Raw genomic sequence first — 20,388 nt, 5'->3', positions numbered from 1 at the left:
TAGTTGATGCAGTTTCTTCCTAGCATCAATGTCCACTCCCATTTTTATCAGGATGGTGCAGTTTGGTTTTGTTTTTAGTTTTTATGTTACTTTTCCATCCACTCAATTGGGAGTTTTAAAATCTCAGTTTGTGTGAGGCTCTTTAGGAATTACAAAATGGTTTAAGACGTGGTCTGCCCTTCAAGGAGCTTTCAGGGTAACTCTGCAGTAATGAGGAACACTTCTGAAAAGAACTATGATCACTTGGACATTTAATAAGGACCATAAGAGTTTTCATTCTCACAGTGCCTAAGTCAGTGCCTTATGCAAAGCATGTGTTTAATTTGATATGAATCAAGAATGCTCTTTGGATTTAGTCCTCCAGTTTGCAGCTTGACTAGAATGTCTTTGGCATCCAAACATAGGTAGGCCATAACAGTGTTTCTTAAACTTAAATATACATATGACTAACTTAGGCATCTTATTAAAATGCAGGTTCTCATTCAGTAGGTCTGGGGTCAGGCCTAAGAATCTGAATTTCTACAGAAAAGCTCCTAGGTGATGCTAATGCTGTTGGCAAGCAGGACCACACTTTTAGTAGTTCACTATTGCTGCAAAAAATCTATCTATTGCTGTTCCAAATCTCAGTGGATTAAAGCAATAGTATTGTGGGTCAGGAATTCAGACAGGGCTTGGCTAGGTGATTCTTGTGCTCCATGTGGTGTTAACTGGGGTCATTCAATGCTGTAGGGCTGGAAGCCGGGCTTGGCTGGTAAGTTCAGGATGGCCTCACTATATGTTGGTCACCTTGGTAGGAATGGTTAGAAGGCTGAGCACAGCTGGTGCTCCCTCCCTCTCTGCATAATCTAAGGACTTGTTCCCATGGTCTCTTCAGCAGGATAATCATCAAACTTCTTAAATAGTGGCTCAGGCCTTCAAAGACTAGGTCTGGAACTGGCACCACATCACTTCTATCACACACAGTTGGGCAAAGCACTCACAGGCAGCCCACATTCAAGAGAAGGGGAAATAGACCTCACCATACATAGCAGTGCTGCAAAATTGTGGCCACTTTTAAGAGCTGTCTTTAATGAACACTACAGGTGTCCAAGGGCTATACAGAAATTACAGAGATGAATAGCATAGAAGTTAGTCAAGGTTGGGTAGGATAAGATTTGGGTAAAAAGCTGAAATAGGGCCTTTATGATATCAAGAGAAACCTTAACCACATCTATTTCTTTTTAAGAGAGTCCTAATGTATTATGAAAAGCAAGTTAATACATGGAAAAGGCTAGTAAAATCGTGTTATATTTTAATTATTTACAGTTAAAAAATGTATTTACACAGAATACTTAAAAATATAATGATAGACTATACCATGACTAATACTTCCTCCACCTGAGATTCTGATATAACTGATATAAGAGGAGTGGGGCTTTGGCATTACTATTTTTAAAAAATCCCTAATAAATTATTTTTTGCAGCTAGGATTGTGAACCACTGGCTTAGATAATCTTCAAACTGAAATTGGACAGGTCGTCCCTTCTTGACACATTTAGCACCATTTTTAGTAAAGATTGCATTAATTTCCGACTTCAAATATGTAAAATAAACATATGTTCTCCTGGCATTTTCTAACTTTCAAACTAAAAGAAGTCAAGTTTTCAAGGCTTAAATTTTTGGTCAACTCCTAAAGATACGTTGTGACAAATTCATTTGTAATAAAATTAACCTCCTGTTTCCAGGCCTGTTTGTATAGTGCTAAAGATGGTGTGTTCACATCTGAAAGAGTAAATTGTTGGACAACAGTTAGTAAATATTCACTTAGAGCAGAGCATGAGATGAAGTGTTGACCTTTTCATAGAGGCTCAGCCAGTGGTTGGAAACTAAGCTATACCCTGAAGTCAGGCTCCAAGTCACTAGGCGCTAAATCAAATTCACCCAAGACTGTGTTCTAGGTACCCTGTAGCTAGCCGTCTTCTGTAGCAGCAGATCAGAAGAAATGTAGCAGAAAACTTTTCCACTTTTCTCGAATTAGAGAGCCCTTTCAAGGAAGCTTATAACAAATTACCACATGACAGAGATTCAGCGATTCAGCGAGGATTCTGATTTAGAAAGATACAGAAATAATGTGGATAACTTTTATATCCACAGTCCTTCTCGTTCTTCTCCTCGTCCTTGGTAACCACTTTGTCTGCCTGCAAGATCATTAAGCCTTATTCACTAGATGTCCATCCTTAATTTATTATTTACTTCATCTCGACTCATAATTATAAGCAATAGGGGCATCCATATGCAGAAGGCTGAGTTAGTGTCGGTTCTCCTCTCCCTGGGAAACTTCTGGATAACCCATAGTTCCCCATATTATTCAATTATCACCTTCATGATTCTGGCTATGTATATATTACTAATACCATTATATAGTTAATTTTTAAATACTTCCTCTTAATCAACTCACTTTTAAAAGATTTAGTTTTATTCCTAAGTGGCGGTAGCCGTGAAATAATAGAATTATTTACTAGATTTGTGTATTTCTTATACACATTAAAAGAAATCCATTGGTGTTAGTATTTATCTATGTTCATCCATGTACATGAGATACACTTTGGGAAACACTAGGATAATCCATTATCTTGCAAACAATATCTAAATTAAGTTAGTATTCTTTCATGTACAAGTGATGGAACATCCCATTCAAGTGTCACTGCAAAAAATGGAATATGTAGGCCCAATAAACAGAGGGTAAATTGGCTTTAGGTGTAGCTTGATTCCACTCTCAAATCTCATCCCTTTGTCTTGATGCATCTCTCAGTTTATCTCCTGTGAGGTAGCTTTGTTTTCAGGCTCAATGTGTTCTCAGCTATACCCTACATTTTTATGCTCATATCATTATGCCATTCAAGTAGGTGGAATAAAAAGCTCAGCATTCTCATAAACTGAATAAAAATCCCAGAATTGAGTTTCAGTGGTCTTCATTAGCTTGAAGTAGATAATATGCCCTGACCTGAAGAAATTATTGTGTCCAGGCCAGTGGACTGCATTGACTGGTGTGGCTGTATCCTGTGGAGGAGTAGAGTTCATTTTCTTTTAAGCATCTGGGTTGAAAGTAGGGGTGAGTGATTCTTCCACAGTATAACTAGGTTATTCTTTTTTTCCACAAAAAAAGAAATAGGTGCCTTTAGGCAAAACCTATGAATATTCACCACAAAATTATTGTATACTCTTTCTCTTGATAATTATGTATTACCATTATGTATATACTGTTCTTATTTACACATAATCTTTTGTATCCATCCTCCCCTACTTTTCCAGTTATACAGGAATGCATGTTTTTATTTTACCAAAAGGTCTACACTTGATAGAAGAACACAGAACTTTATGTAACTTTGTAAAGCTTGCAAAGGGATTAGAGAACATGATATTCTTGAAGTTAAAACCTAAAGAAGGAAATCAAAGAAAGGCTAGGTTGTATTAGATAATTGGTTCATCCATCTGTCTATAAGAAATATTTGAATTTTCTTTTATGGATCTCAACATATTTAATTTCAGCTTATTAGTAGTGCTCTAATAACTTTAGTTATTGACAAATAATATATTATTATGCTTTTACATAGATAATTTCATTTGAACCTCACATATTGCAAGGTAGTTATTATACTAATTTTTATAGGTGAGAAAAACTGAAGGCTTAGAAAGGTTAATTAATGTACAGTTAGTAATTTACACAGCAAGTAAGTGGCAGAGATCAGATGTAAACTGGGGTCTGCCGACTCCAAAAGCCAAGCACATATGAATGGAAATGCAACTATGAAGATAATAGGATTATGTTACCAACCCATACTCTGGTTTGTTTAAAGCTATTCCCTATAGATCAGAAGCAACCTACTTGAAATCAAGTCTGAATTTTCCACCCATTAGTTGTTAGCCTTTTGACTCAAGCATTTTGCAAAATAACCAGTAGATTCAATCAACTTATCTGTTGGAAGAATGAATCAAAATAGCTGACATTGTTTATAGTAAATTGGAATTTGAATGACTGAAATTTTAATTTTTCAAGTATTTGTGTTTTAAAAAACCCATATGGTAAAAAGCAAGGCATTTCCTAATTTTTACCTACAACAGTGAAAGTTGGATCACACTGTTATCTTACAGTGAGAAAATTCTTGCAGCAATGAAACTATACATAGTGTATGTATGCAAGATGTTTAATGCTGAGATGAGAGATCTCACCATTACTGAAACAGAACTGAAAATGGATGATAATAGAGGTGGCATATCGCATATGGCATAGATAATATTGAGCAGATTCCAAGATGGGAGAGGAGAAAATTCAACCAAGTGAAAAGCTGAAGGAAGGTTTTGAAAAAGAGATGTATGAGAAATGGTATCCATTCTTAGTCACAGTCCTCTGAAAGTTGTTTGAGACAGCACAGGTAAAAGTATGCAGAAATTTAACACTGTGTTAGAACTTTGTTTCTTAATACTCTGTGTATCTTAAGGGGTAGGCTATTTTTTAGTAACTTTGTTTTAATATAGAATAAATATAAAGTGGTTTTTGAAGCCTTTTTAGTTAGTTTGATGTTGTGCTGAGCTATTGGAATAGAGAGTGAAGATGACTTTTTAGCTGAAATTGTTCTCCCTCAGGCATTATGAAAAGACAGTGGAATACATTTGAAGAAATAGCATCTCAGTTTAGCTATTTAAAGAAGAAAGAAATAAAAAGATCCTAGGAGAAAGCATTTTTAACTTTTGCTCTTCTTAAGAATTTTACTTTTAAATGTACAGCCTTAATCATGACAGTTTAGATTGTGAAGACTCCTGTCAAAAGAAGCTAAGTTGCCAAGTATTTTAAATGCTGTTATTGACTATATTTTTCTGGACTTAATAAACCTATACTTTATTTTATTTTATTTTTGTAGAAATCACTGAGTCATTTGATTATTTTTCTACTGTTTTTAAATGGCATTATTACGTTTTTGGAACATTACTGTTCTTAAGGGTTATTAAGTTTTACCAATAATATTTTACTATACATCATAGTTGCATTAATAGGGAGTGTGTTTTAACTCTGGAATTATAATCAGAATGAAGACCAATTTGATTACAGATAAGATGAACCAATTTAGTACTTCCATCTATATGATTTTCGCAACTAAAAGTCTTCTTGCCTATAGGTAGATCAGATTATTCTAAGATACATGAAATACACCTTTTTAGTCCTTTTTGTTGTTGTTGAGATGGAGTCTTACTCTTTTGCCCAGGCTGGATTGCAGCAGCGTGATCTTGGCTCACTAGAACCTCTGCCTCCTGGATTGAAGCAATTTTCCTTCCTCAGCCTCCAGAGTAGCTGGGATTACAGGCACCTGCCACCATGCCCAGCTAATTTTTGTATTTTTAGTACAGACAGGGTTTCACCATGTTGGCCAGGCTGGCCTCCACCCCCTGATCTCAAATGATCCATCTGCCTCAGCCTCCCAAAGTGCTGGGATTACAGGTGTGAACCACTATGCCCAGCCACCTTGTTTCTTTTTCTTTTTCTTTTTCTTTTTTTTTAACATGGGCTAAAATAGTAATCCATTAGAAAGCGCAAAACTAGATAAATAACATACATCAAGCAATTTAAAAATGGTTGAATGATATGTAACTATGTAATTTCCATTAAATATGGATTCCAGTTTTGAAGACTTCATTTCAGCATCTTAGATGATCTTTGAACAAGGGATTCAGACCACAAAAAGAGATCTTGAGAAATTGCACATGATTGATGTCACTGTTTATAAAATGTTCCATTTTTCTTTTCTCTCATAAAGACTCAGATATGTGAAATCTCTGTATTTCTCAAAATTTTTCTTCCTCTTTAGAGTGAACATACTTTGCCTTGCAGATTTCTAGAGAAAATTAGATTAAAGTGATGTAATATTCATCTTTAACACATTTAGAAAGTTTTTTTTTTTTTTTGGATGCTAAGCTGTCTAATTTCTTAAATATACAATAGGTGCATTTCATCTGATTTGGTTAGTTTTACCCACAGGTGTTGATAATGTTGAACCTCCAGTTACTAGACTATCTTCTCATTGTGTTACCTTCTATGTTGTAAATCTTTATTTTGAACCCTAATAATATTTCTTTTTTCAGATACTTGGAGGTTTATAATTAGAATATTAGAGACTAGATAGCATTTATAAAGTCAAAAACCAAAGAAGAAATAGAGTTAACTTGACATAGAAATTAATTGAGTTAAACGTAAAGAAGAACTTTTTGGTATTCACAGCATGTGATTCTTCTGTAAATGTTGATGAAGATACTAATGTAAAAATTATTTAGCAAGTCATAGCTTCAAAATTAAAGAAAATATTAAGTAGGAAAATTTGCGTTGTCATAGTTTCATTTACCTTAATAAATTTCTTTTTTTTTCTGTAGGTTATGACTTTTGTTCTGAAAGGCATAACTGCATGGAGAATTCTGTCTGCAGAAATCTGAATGATAGGGCTGTTTGTAGCTGTCGAGATGGTTTTAGGGCTCTTCGAGAAGATAATGCCTACTGTGAAGGTAATCCTTGTAATGATGTGTAGCTCAGCTGTATAAATTTTCTAGGATTACTGCATGCAAAATTTATTAATTTCCCAGGTTGTCAAGTTGATGGTCCCATTAAAAGCGGTGAATTTAATTTGAAGCATATTAATCAGCTAAAAATAATTATCTTTCAAATTAAAGTTTTTCAGCTATCTGCTATATGTCAGACTAATAAGTTAATATGGCTGGTTTCTTGAATTAGAACAATTCTTCCACTGTGAAATTGCCTTCTTTTTTCATAATTAGATATTCAGATAGCTCACATATTGACATGATTACTGTGGCTCGCAGTTAGAATTGTAGTCAGAGTTTTCCAGACAGTGTTGTGTAACAAAGGCAATCACTTAACAGGAAGATAAAGTGCCTACTGCTATTTTTGTTTGCTACTCTAAGTAATCTAAGTGATTGTATTCATGCTCTGTAGTATTTAGTAAATAGTTCCAGTGGAGTAAATCATTTTCTAGTTACTTTTAAAAATCTTAACTAATACCCAAGATAGTTTATTCTCTCGTGGAAAGTGTCCATATACAGTGAGCAGACCCTTGACATTTTCAAATGCTCTGTCTTTGGTTCTTCCTGAAGAAGTCCATGATATGTGGTAATTTATTATTTCCCTGAGGTATGGATTTGAATCATTCCTATTAATTGTGTAACTAGCTAATGGGTTCTACAAACCAGAACATTGATTTGGAGGTGTTTGGGCATTCGGAGAAAGTTTTGGAGAGTTCTAAACTTACCCACTCAACATGTCAAGCATGTGCCATAGATCTGTGGAGATGGAAAACCTCAGGTATAAATACACAGGTTCTGTTTAGCTGCAGGATGATTTGTTGGCTCTTGGAAAACCAACTTCTGTTGTTTCCCTTAGCTTTAAATAGTTTTTTCTTTTTCTTAAAAACCTGTATTCATTTTTTAAATTGACCTTTGGATCAAAATATTTCTTTAAATGCTACTGATTCAGTCCTAAAGGGATCATTCCAGTTTTGCAGAAGAAAATAAATATGGCTTCCCTTCCCCATTCATAGTGCAGATTTATTTAAAATTCCTCATCTTAAAAGATTTTACATAAAAATGGATTTTTACCCTTACGTAACATAGAGGTAAACTTTCTTAGGAAACTAATGTATTTTCATTATAATATTTGAGATTTCTAACATGTAATAAGCCCCTTTGATATTGTTTATATGTATAACATGAAACTACATGATTCATGTGATATTTTGTTTTGAATTTTACTTATATGATTATTACTTTTTAAAAATTTTTGAGCTGCTTTTGATGCTATTAAGTATATTCAATCATGTAATAAATATTTAGTGAGCACCTACTGTGTCCTGAACATTTTTCTAGGCTTGGTGTAAAGTGGAGTAAATGGTGAACAAGACTTACAAATATCCTGTGCTCAGAAGCTTTACATTCTGGGGGTAAGACAGAGAATTACTGGGTGACCATAGAACTAGAGAAGACCATTTCGGGTAGTAAAAATTAATAGGAAGAAAATGAAACAGGATGATGCACTAAAGATTGGCTGGGGATTTATTCAGCGTGGTCAACCTCTGGGGCAGGGAGTGAGGGGAGAGTGGTGGTTAACCTGAGACTTGATGGTAAGAAGGGAAACAGCCATGTAATAATCTTGGATAGAACATTTCAACCAGAAGAATAAAAAGTGGGAATGAGCTTAGAATGCTCTAGGAACAAAATGAAGGAAAATATAGTGGAGCAGACAAATCAAGGCAATCCTGTTGGAGAATTAGGCAGGGGCCAGGTAATGTAGGAAAGTTTGCAAGGATTTCAGAGTTGCATCAAGGAGGACAGTGATATGCTCAGCCTTGTATTGAAAAGGATAGTTCTGGCTCCAGTGTGATAGGCGAACTATGGTGTTGGGTGCAGTGGGGAGCAGTGGAAATTGGAGACCAGTTGGAAGGCTGTTGCAGTAGTTCAGGTACAGATGTTGATGGCCTGGATAAGGAAAGCTATAGGAGGTGAAGAGAAGTGAGGTATATTCATAGTACATTTTGAAAGTAGAGCCAAAAATACTTGCAGATAGTTTGTTGTGGTGTAGAATTGATCAAGAGGAGCCGAGATTTGGAATCTGAGCAACACATGGATGGCATTGCCATTTATTGAGACAGGAAAGAAGTTAAGGAAAGGGGCCAGATATTTAGATTACCTTACTTGTTTAAATTATTTATCAGTGAAACTTACTGAAAATTGGCCTAATCATAAAGACCAACTCACTCAGTTTTTATCTGGAAGTGTTCTGGATAAAATCTGTGACACAGATTGGCAGCTGTTTTCATCTTGAATGCACTATACAATGACAGATGTTTTACAACTTTATACTAATTGTCATTTGAATATATAATCTTCAAAGCGTAAGAAACTGATGGAAAAATTTGTTGACCATATTGATATAATCAAATTCAAGATATCTTGAATTTTTTTATACATAAGGACTTCTAATATATCTTTTGTTATTTAGTCCAAATAACAAAATATTATTCAGGATTTGAATAATTCTTATGAAATATGGTTTTCCTTTTGATTGTGGCATGGTTGCTAACTTTGAAGATGTTTTGACTTCTTAGAAGGAACACCCTTTTAAACATTTTTAATGCAATTTTGCATGTTACATATTTGGTCCTTAAAAAAATTACACTTGTGATTATACATAAAAATAAGCAAGCTGTTGTTTGTAAATAGCATACAATTTTATTTACTAAATCTGTGGGGTTGTTTAATGATATGACTGTAATTGAGACTATTGATTTTTACTACAGTTTTCTTGATCATGGTTATTATAACACTGGTAACCATTGGAGTTCATTCATTCATTCAATAAATATTTATTAAATACTTACTTTGTGCAAAGTTAGAGATATGGGTAAAGCAGTAAATTAGATATACATGACTAATATTCTGTCAGGCAAGAAAGATAATTAACAGGCCATTTCATTACACCAAAGAACATTTCATTGCAAATGTGGCAACTATTCTAAAAGAGAAATAGGTTAATAGGGCATGTGATCTGGGTGGTGGGGTTAGGGAAAATTTTGCTTGAGCGAGAAGAGTTTTATTCTGGAATTTGAAGGGTAAGTAAAAGTCAGGGAATCATGGAAGGAAGAGTAGAAAAGAAGAGAATCTCTTACATGGGTAAATCAGCATGTCTAAGGGCTTTCATGTAGAAAGAAGGACTTTTTAAGAACCGAGGGAAGGGAAGGTCAATAGCAGAGAGCACAGGAGAGGTGCCCAGTGAGACTGATGATGAGAAGCAGGATCTTAAAGGTCACACTAAAGATTAGGAGTTTCATGTGAAGAACAAGGGGCAGCTAATTAAAGATTTTAAGCCGAGAAGTGTCATAGTCACACTCATGTTTTAAACATATCACTCCAGCTGTAGGATGAACGGGAGTAAGGCTGGATGCAGGCAAACCAGTGGGCGAAAGCCAGTGAGGGCTTGTCTTAAAAATAGAAGTGGAAATGTGGATGTGTCTAAGAGCATTTGAGAGGTAAAACCAGCCATTCTTGATTAATTGGTGATAGCAGATGATGAGGAGAGAGGTTTAGAGGTTGATTCCCAGGTTTCTGGACTAATAAACAGGCAGATGTTGGTGCTGCTCACTTAGGGAACAGATTGAGTGAGAAAATCATGATGGATTTGGAGTGCCTATGGGACATCTAAGTTGAGTAACCAGTTGAATATACTTCAATTTGGCATTAAGGGAAGTTTAAGTTAGACAAAAAAATTTGGAATTCTTTGGCATCTAAATGTTAGTTGAGGAGATGGAAGGGATTGCCTAGAGAGTTTTGAGCGACACTTGAGCATTTTGTAGAAAAGATGGTTTGGTGATGGTGATAGCAAAGTCATGGCTGAAATGTAAGAGGAAAGAGAAGAGAAGGTGGTGTCACAGAAGCCAAGAGAAGAGAGAATTTCAAGCAGAAAGTAGGATGTGTCTGAGAGATCAAGAAAAATGAAGACTGAAAGATGTCCTTTGCGTTGAACCTCCCAGATGACACTGAGGACAGCAATAGTGATTTTGGTGCAAAGTTGGTGATACAAGCCAGTTTGGAGTACATTGAATATTGTCTAAGGGAAAAAAATGAATCTGAAGAAGGGAGAGGGCTTCTTCTAGATGTTTGCCTACAAAGGGATGGAGAAAGGAAGTAGCTTAGGGGACCTGAAGCTAAAGAAGGAATTTTTCTGCCCGACCCACTTTTTCTTATTTAACTTCTGTACCGTTAGCCCTTGCCCCAGTATCTCAGCCAGGTAGATGATAGCTTCTTGTTCTTCAGTGAGTTTTGCAACACCTCAGATATTTATAAACATAGTTTAATATTAGGATTTTATGACAGCATGACTTCTCTAGCTTTTCTGTATAAGGGATCTAGAATGTCTGGAAGTATATTGGTCTACTTAGTTTTTTGTTAACTGCATGCTTATCACATTTCTCTTTAAAAATTATATATTCATCTCCATCCATCCATCTTATCTCCTATAGATTTCTTTCTACGTTTTTAAATATTTTACCTCACATTTGGTATTTTGTCAGTACATCTAAGATATAAAAGTTGTCAAAAATTATGTTGGACATCCTGTTTTTCAGACTGTTTTTTTGCTACATGTCTTCACTTGACAGTAAAAATTATGGGATCTTTTGATGTTTTGATTATATCTTCTTTCCTCACATTCCACTATTCAGTATTATGTTAGGGTAATCTTGGCATTCTATTTTAGATGGTGGCTTCCAGAGTCATTTTGTAAGTTTCTTTCTTCAGCATGTATTAGTTGCTGGGGATGACAGCTGTGTCAGTCTAATAGCGCATTACGATGAAGATTTTTGTGATTTCCAAACTTCTTAAAACCAGTGGCGTTTTTCCTATCTAAGCCTTTGACATTATACCACGAACAGGAAGAGTCCTGCAAAAGTGAGTCATTTTTATGATTGCATACCACACATAATTATAAAAATTGGTAATTGATGGCTTATTAATGAATTTTAAAGTAAGTTTGTGAGACATTTCTTCAAATTAACAAGAATATGGGAAATAGTTCGGTATAGTCTGACTCCACCTCCAAGTACCTAATTTCTTATTGATAGCCTAGTTTCTCTTGGATTCATTCAATCTCTTTCATTCTGATTCCTGCCTCCAGGTGTCATTTTTCACTTCATGTCACCATCTGTTTAGACACTCTGCCTCCTTTGTCTCTTCCCACTCCTAACCAACCAGGACCCACTCTCCAGATTAGCATTCATAAAACATCATTTATTCTACTTGAGTGTTCCCAGTGCCTCCTTCTTGCTCACCACATCAAGTTCGAACTTCTTTGCCCAGCTTCCAGGGCTGTATGTCACCTGATCGCACATAGCTATTTATCCATTAGCCCTGAGCAGGCCACCTATCACGGTCATTTCTTTTGCTGATAATGATTCATCTGAGTTATGAATTGAATTGTGTTGCCCTCACACCCCAGCCCACATTTAGATTCTCATTTTAACCATGAGCATCTCATAATGTAACCTTATTTGGAAATAGGAATATTGCAGATTTAATGTGTTAAGATGAGATAAAATCATGCTGGAGAAGGGTGAGACCCTACTCCAGTATGATCGCTTTCGTTATAAAGAGGAGAAATTTGGATACAGACACATAGGGAAATTATCATGTCAACATGAAGACAGAGATCAGGATGATGTGACTGTAAGCCAAGGAAAACCAAAGATCACTAGCAAAGCACTAGCAGCTAGGTGAGGAGCATGGAACAAATTGTACTTCACAGCTCTCAGGAGGAACCAACCCTGTCAACAACTTGATTTTGGACTTCTAGCCTCCAAAACTGGGAGACAATGAGTTTCTGTTGTGCAGGACACCCTGTTTGTGGTACTTTATTATGGCAGTCCTAGAAAACTAATACAATCTGACAGAAATGCCTTTAGCTTTTTGGCTTAACAATTCATGATTTAATCATTCTTCTAGACTCTGCTTGATTTTTATCTTCTGTGGGAAGAATTCCTGATGAATTTATTGTGTGCATATACTTTCTCATATTCTCTTTTTATTTTATCTGACTGAACAATTAGTACTTTATACTAGTCTATATCCAGTTGTTCAGCTGGAGTATACAACACGTCCTCAGATAATGTCATTTCATTTAATGTTGTTTCATTATAATGTTGATGAGAAAAAAATATTCCTGACTGAGGCCACAGTCTGTGTGGAGTTTACACATTTTCCCCATGTCTGTGTGGATTTTCCCAGATACTCCAGTTTCCTCCACACCCCAAAGCTGTGTATGGTAGAGTCACTGGTGTGTCTAAATGGCCCTGATGTGAGTGAGTGTGGGTGTGTGTGAGTGGTTTTATGATGGAATGACATCCTGGACAGGGCTGGTTCCTGCCTTGTCCCCTGGGCTACCTGGTCAGGCTCCAGCCATCCCCAACCCTGAACTGGAATAAGTGGGTAAATAATTATCTTACTTGTTTTTATTAATGGTTCTTAAATATGTGTATAGCTCATGTTTATTTCCATGTTTAATATTAGAAGTGTTTTGGTCTTTAGTTTAGAAGTTTGGTGATGTTTCTGTGACCAGAAATATGCTGAAAGAACTTAACCCTTATTTACAGCCATTAGCCTATGTTAAAATTGGTTACATTCGTTGTATGCCATTTCACTTAAAGTTGCCGTTTCCAAGAGCCTACCTATGTTAAGCAAGGAGGCCTTACTGTACTTTATTATATACTGTGTTATTTATTCATTCAGATTTCAATATATGTATCTGTGTATACTTCTCTCAACTATAAGTGCCTAGTGATCACAGCCTGTTTATTTTCCTTGAATTCTCACAAACTTCTAAAATAGAGGCAATGTAGAGCTTAAGAAAGATTTGTTGACCGATGGTCTGAAGTGCTTAGTTGACTCATCACTAAAGAATGACTCGGCAAGCACTGAGTTTGTTGAGTTGCATTTGTACTATATATAAGAAAATCTAATCATGGTACTGACTTTTGTAGCTAGAAAGATATTCAGTTTTAAATTGATTTCTGTTGGGCTTTAAAAATTATTCTCAATAGTGCAAGAAAAGGAAATTGTTCATAACGTTCATTATTTATTAAATTATATGTGCACTGACAAATAACATACACATTCAAAGGTCCTCAACTATTAGAAGTTTCCCCATCTTCACAATTGCTTTTACAGAACACTCATTTTTTTCCTAAGATTTGAATTCTACCTAAAATTTGCAAAGCAACTCACTTCAACATGAAATATCTGGTATGTGTAAGGTGCGTAATAAATACCAGTTGACCCTGAACATGGAAATCTTAGTAAATATTCGTTTACTAAGCACCTGTGATGTGCCAGAGTTGGAATCCTCAAAAATTAACTAATAAGCTTTTATATTTAGACATCTAGTTCAAATATCTATTTTTTAAGCTTCATCCTTTACATCAATAAAAACATTGATTTCTCCCGCCTCATTCCTGTCTTTTTAATGCTATCTTTTGGCTAATGATGCCTCTTCCACCCTCTTTCTTGTTCTGCATTTCAGGGAATTCTAGCCTATGTACAAAGTAATGTCAGCAAAACTATGGTTCTTTGGAGGCATTTAAAATGCTTTTCACATATCATGGGTTTCTGTTTGTTTTTGAGGCAGGATCTCACTCTTTTGCCTAGGCTGGAGTGCAGTGTTGCAATCTTGGCTCACTGCAGCCTCAACCTCTTGCGCTCAAGCAATCCCCCCACCTCAGTCTCCCAAGTAGCTGGGACTACAGGCATGCACCACCATGCCTGGCTAATTTATTTTCTTTTTTTCTTTTTAAATTTTTTTTGGAGAGATATGATTTCACTGTGTTGCCTAGGCTGGTCATATATATGATCTTATTTCGTCCAACAGTCCTATGATGATGAAAGCTTTATTATAATCTATTTTGTAGTTTAGAAAACTAAAGAGCTTGCATGTCAAATGACTCCTTCAAAATCATTTACCCAGGCAGCAAACAGTAAATTCAGGGTTCAAATTCACGTCATCTGTCTTCAAATTCTGAGGACTTTTTCTCTTTACCACTTTTAATTAATTTTGTATAGACAGAGTCTCACTCTGTTGCCCAGGCATGGTTGATATGCAGTGGCATGATCATGGCTCACTAAAGCCTTGAATTCCTGGGTAAGCGATCCTCCCACCTCAGCCTCCTGAGTGGCTGAGGCTTACAGGCGTGTGCCTTCACACCCGGCTAATGATTTTACTTTTGGTAGAGATGGGGTCTTGCTTTGTTGCCCAGGATGGTCTCAAACTCCCGGGCTCAAGTGACCATCCCACTCCACCTTCTAAAGCACTGGGATCACAGGTGTGAGCCATTATGCCCAGACTAATTTATTTATTAAATATTGAATCTAATTCTTTTTATAAGAAAGAGTAGCATAATATTTTTCTTTAGAAAGGCATTTTTAATCATAGTTAGCTACTTTAAAAATTGAATGCTTCTTTTTTTTTTTTGAGACAGAGTCTCACTCTGATTCTGTATTTCATCCAGAAAGCAGCTCATTGCCATTAGAGAAATCATGTAACCAACATCCTTTGCTCCCGCACTTTCTCCCTCTTTCCCTCACTCTCTCCTTTCCTCCCTCCTTCCCCTCTTTCCTTCCTTCTTTTCTTCCTTCCTCCCTCCCTCCTCCTCCCTCCCCGGTCTCTTCCTCCACCCCTCCCTTCCTTCCTCCCTCCCTTCCTTCTCCTTCCCTCCCTTCTCTCCTTCCTTCCTTTCTTCCTTCCTTCCTTCTTCCCTTTTACCCCTTCTGTCTCCTTTCTTCTCTTTTTTTTCAGCTGCTTACCTCTCACAACTAACTTGTTTAGTGACGAATTCCTGACACAACCATATTTGCATATGATTAACTGAGATATAGAGGAAATATGAAAGGATTCCTTTAAGAGTAAGACGAGCGATAGCCTCAGAAAGTTCCTCCAAGAGATATGAAAGGAAAGCTACAGAATGAACTCAATTCTCTGATTGCAAACCCAGCACACAAGTCCCTGCTGGATCTAATGGGAGGCTTGCTAACAGCTAGGATAAATAACCTAGAGAACTGAGCCCTATGGGATTAATTAGGGAACTCTAGCAGACACTGTCACTTTCAAAACTGTCATTAATGATGCACTCTCTGTGGCATACTATGGTAGAATTTCTTAAATAAATTAAAAAAAAAGTCTAAGGATACTGTATTAGTCAGGGTTCTCCAGAAAAACAGAACCAATAATATGTGTGTGTGTGTGTGCACACGAGTTGTATATTATATATATATGTGAGATTTATTATTATAAGGAATTGGCTGACATGCCTATGGAGGTTGACAAGTCCCAAAATCTGCAGTGGGCAAGCTGGAGACTCAGGAGAGCCAGTGGCATAGTTTCAGTCTGAGTTCAAAGGCCCGAGATTTGGAGACTCAATGGTATAAGTTCCAGTTTGAGGTTAGGAGAAGACCAGCGTTCTAATTCAAGGACTTAGGCAGATGAAATTTCCCTCTTACTCAGTCTTTTTGTTCTATTCAAGTCTTCAATTGATTGTATGAGGCCTGTCCACGTTAAGGAGGGATAATCTGCTTTACTCAGTCTACAGATTCAAATGTTAATTGCATCCAGAAACACCCTCACAGACACACCCAGAATAATGTTTGACCAAATGTCTGGTTACCACCTGGCCTAGTCAAGTTGTCACATAAAATTAACCATAACAGGTAAAATTTAAAAGAGAGAAAGAGAGACAGAGAAGAGCAAAAGTATTTCTGAGGTTTCCAAATGTCATGACTTGACCTTTTAATGGCATCATCTATCCATTCAATCAAGTGGAAAAATTGCTACATAAAACAGCTTTCAGGATTAATATGATATATGGAAACATTAAAGTATTTTTAGGCTTTGAGGAACATCTATGTAACATATTTACAATGTTGAGGAAATAATGGATTTATTTTTTCATGAGAATCATTCCTTCTTCAATTAAAGAATTCTGTTATGGAAGTTCTGAAAATCCCTACTAAGTGATACAGCTAAATTTGAACTTGCATTAGCTATTCATCTGGGCTCATTCATCATTTACTTTCTACTATGCTTCAACTTTCTCAGAGTCAAAACAATTTCCATTCATTTCTAGACTTGAACACCATTAAGATATTCAAATAAGACAAAAGGACATTTTAAAATTCTAAGCAAAGGTCTCCTTTGATAGGAGAGGATTTTGAAATTTATAAATCAAACCTGATAAAAATGAAACCTTTCTAAATTTCTTCTTAGGCATGGTTTCTCATGCAAAGCTAACTGAAGACACAATCAATGCTCTCCATATACAGGCATACCTTGGAGATATTGCTGGTTTGTTTCCAGACCACTGCAATAAGGCTAATATTGCAATAAAGCAAGTCACATAGACTGTTTTGTCTCCCAGTGCATATAAAAATTATATTTACACTCTACTGTAGTCTTTTAAGTGTGCATGTCATTATGTCTTTAAAAATGTACTTATCTTTATTTAAAAATATTTTACTGCAAAAAATACTAACAATCATCTGAGCTTTCAGAGTCATAATAATATTTTTTGTGATGGAGGGTCTTGCCTCGATGTTGATGGCTGCTGATTGATCAAGGAGATAGTTGCTGAAGGTTAGGATGGCTGTGGAAATTTCTTAAAATAAGATAACAATGAAGTTTGTCAATTGATTGACTCTTCCTTTCATGAGAGATTTCTCTGTAGCGTGCAATGCTATTTGATGGCATCTTATCTACAGTATAACTTTTTTCAAAATTGTAATCAATTCTCTTAAACTCTGCTGCTGCTTTATCAACTAAGTTTTTGTAATATTCTAAATTCTTGGTTGTCATTTCAACAATGCTTACAGCATTTTTACCAGGAGTAGATTTCATCTCAGGAAGCTACTTTCTTTGCTTATTCATAAGAAACAATTTCTCATCTGTTCAAATTTTAACATGAGATTGCAGCAATTCAGTCACATCTTCAGGCTTCATTTCTAATTCTAGTACTCTTACTATTTCCACTGCATCTGCAGTTACTCCCTCTACTGAAGTATTGAACCACTCAAAGTCATCTGTGAGTGCTGGAATCAACTTATTCCAAACTCCTGTTAGTGTTGTTATCTTGACCTCTTCCCATGAATCAAGAAGTTTCTTAGTGTCATCTAGAATGGTGAATCTTGCCCAGAAGGTTTTCAATTTACTTTGCCCAGGTTCAAGAGAGGAATCACTATCTATGCCAGCTACAGTCTTAAGAAATACATTTCTTAAATAATAAGACTATAAAGTGTAAATGACTCCTTGATTCATGAGCTGTAGAATGGATGTAGTGTTAGCAGCCATGAAAACATTAGTCTCCTAGTGCATTGCCATCAGAGCTCTTGGGTGACTAGGTACATTGTCAGTGGGTCACAATAATTTGAAAGGAATCCTTTTTTTTTTTTTTAACCTGAACAGTGGGCTTTAAACCTTTAGTAAAACGTGGTGTAAACAGAAGTATGGCCATCATCTAGGCTTCATTGTTCCATTTATAGAGCACAGGCAGAGTAGTTTTAGCATAATTCTTAAGGGCCCCAGGGTTTTTGAAATGGTCAATGAGCAATGGCTTCAACTTAACATCACAACAACTGCATTAGCCTCTAACAAGAGAGTCAGCCTCTCCTTGGAAACTATGAAGCCAGGCATTGACTTCTGTCTCTCTAGCTATGAAAATTCTGTATGGCATTTTCTCCTAATGGAAGGTCATTTTGTCTTGATTGAAAACCTGTTGTTTAGTATAGCTAACTTGGCCAATGGTCTTAGCTAGATCATTTGAATAACTGGCTGCAGTTTGTACATCAGCGCTTGTTGGTTCACCTTCCTCTTTTCTGCTATAGAGATGGCTTCTTTCCTTAAACATAATGAGCCAACCTCTGCTAGCTTTAAACTTTTCTTCTGCAGCTTCCTCACCTCTCTCAGCCTTCTAGAATTGAAGAGAGTTAGGGCCTTGCTCTTGATTAGGCTTTGGCTCAAGGGAATGTTGTGGTTGATTTTACCTTCCATCCATACTACTCAAACTTTCTCCATGTCATCAGTAAGACCATTTCGCTTTCAGTAATTCATGTGTTCTATGGAGTAACACTTTAATATTCCTTCCTTTACATTTACAACTTGGCTACTCCGGAGGCCTAACTTTTGGCCTGTATTGACTTTCAACATACCTTCCTCACTAAACTTCGTCATTTCTCCCTTTTGATTTACAATGACAGATGTGTAACTCTTCTCACTTGAACATTTATTAATTGGCCGAATTTCAATATCATTGTATCTGAGGGATTAGAGTGGACTGAGGAAAAGGGGAGAGATGGGAATGGCCAGTCAGTAGAGCCGTCAGAACACACACAGTTATTGATTAAGTTTGCCATCTTATATGGGCACTGTTCTTAGTGCCCTAGGAGAATTCAAATAGTAAAATCAAGATCATTATTCACAGATAACCCCAACAGATATAATAGTAATGAAAATTTTTGAAATATTGTGGGAATTCCTAAAACGTGACATGGAGACATGAAACAAGCACCTGCTGTTGGAAAAATGGTGCTGGCAGACTTGGTCAATGTAGAGTGTCACAAACTTTCAATTCGTAAAAAGCACATTATCTGTAGAAGGCAGTTGAAGTGAACTGCAATAAAACAAGGTATGCCTGTATTCTTCTTTTGAAACAGCTCCCCATAGTTGTGTGACTTTCATGGTCAACTGATTTTTCCCCCCTCAATTTAGTGGCTTACCTATAGAATACTCATAATTATGTCTATTAGAGATCATAATTGCTTTGGATGCTATCTAGGGAAGAAATAATAAATTAAGTCATCAATTAGTCATATAGCTGTATGTTAAATAGCACTAGGAACAAGCACTTTTTTCTGAGGTGGATCTACAGGTTCTTCTTGGGAATTTGATTTTTGACTGGTTTCTATCATCAGATATGATGTAGATAATCTTTATTCAGCATTCATTATTCACAGTATTTATTAAGCACATCCTATGTGCCAGGCATATAATGGGTGTTGGTCATATAGTCATGAGCAAAACCCTCCTACTAAACCTCTGCCTTCATGGAGTTGACTTACTAGCAGAGGTGACATCCTAAAATCTCTGCCCATTTTCCAGATGCACGTGGAAATGAGAAATGTGACTGATGGTTTTGTGCTTTGTTAAAAGTAAGTAATCCTGTTTTTATACTCTTTTGGCAGTTTTTTTTTTTCAAGACCTCAGTGCTTGAGGTTCAACATTTGGTCCAAGGACCAGCAACATGGGCCACTATCTATGAGCTTGTTAAAAATGCAGAATCTTATACTTTGTCTCAGTCCTTCTGAATCAGAATCTGCATGTTAACAAGATCTCCAGGTGATTTCTATGCATACAATATTTGAAGAGAGCACGTTTTGGGTGTAGAGTCTATTAATTTATCATCTTAATAATTTGGTGGCATTCCAATTCTTTTCAGCCATATGCTCAACTGGAGAGGAATTTTAGTGTTCACATTCTCAGTTTATTTTCATCAGTATAAAATTTGGTTTTCTAACATTGCATCTTAGAATGTGGTTCAGGCTGCATCAGAACCACCTGATGATCTTATGAAAAATGCACATTCCTGGACACAACCTTAATACTGCTTGAGTGGGTCAGGGTTGGGTCTCAAATTTTTACAAGCTTCCCAGGCAATTCTTATGCACATAAAAGTGGGAGAAGGACTATTTTTAGGCTAGTTTTACATTGATGTCTTTCTTTTATTTTTATTTTTATTTACTATTATTATTATTATTTATTATTATTATTAT

The 20,388-nt window shown here is 36.1% G+C and overlaps 1 protein-coding gene across 6 annotated transcripts in view; it reads left to right on the top strand.

Annotated features, from left to right (window-relative positions):
* The window catches only part of NELL2 (NEL-like 2 (chicken)), a 422,942-nt gene that overhangs the window by 204,473 nt on the left and 198,081 nt on the right, over positions 1-20,388 (top strand). For all 6 annotated transcript variants that reach the window (XM_011971997.1, XM_011971995.1, XM_011971994.1 and 3 more), the window contains one exon: positions 6,400-6,528. In XM_011971997.1, coding sequence (XP_011827387.1) covers positions 6,400-6,528 — 129 coding nt within the window. The remainder of the gene's footprint in view (positions 1-6,399; positions 6,529-20,388) is intronic.

Source organism: Mandrillus leucophaeus, unplaced genomic scaffold (genome assembly GCF_000951045.1).
Source record: "Mandrillus leucophaeus isolate KB7577 unplaced genomic scaffold, Mleu.le_1.0 Scaffold1257, whole genome shotgun sequence".
NCBI lineage: Eukaryota > Metazoa > Chordata > Mammalia > Primates > Cercopithecidae > Mandrillus > Mandrillus leucophaeus.
Note: the sequence above shows the minus strand (reverse complement) of the source record. Positions and strands in the feature narration are given on the sequence as shown.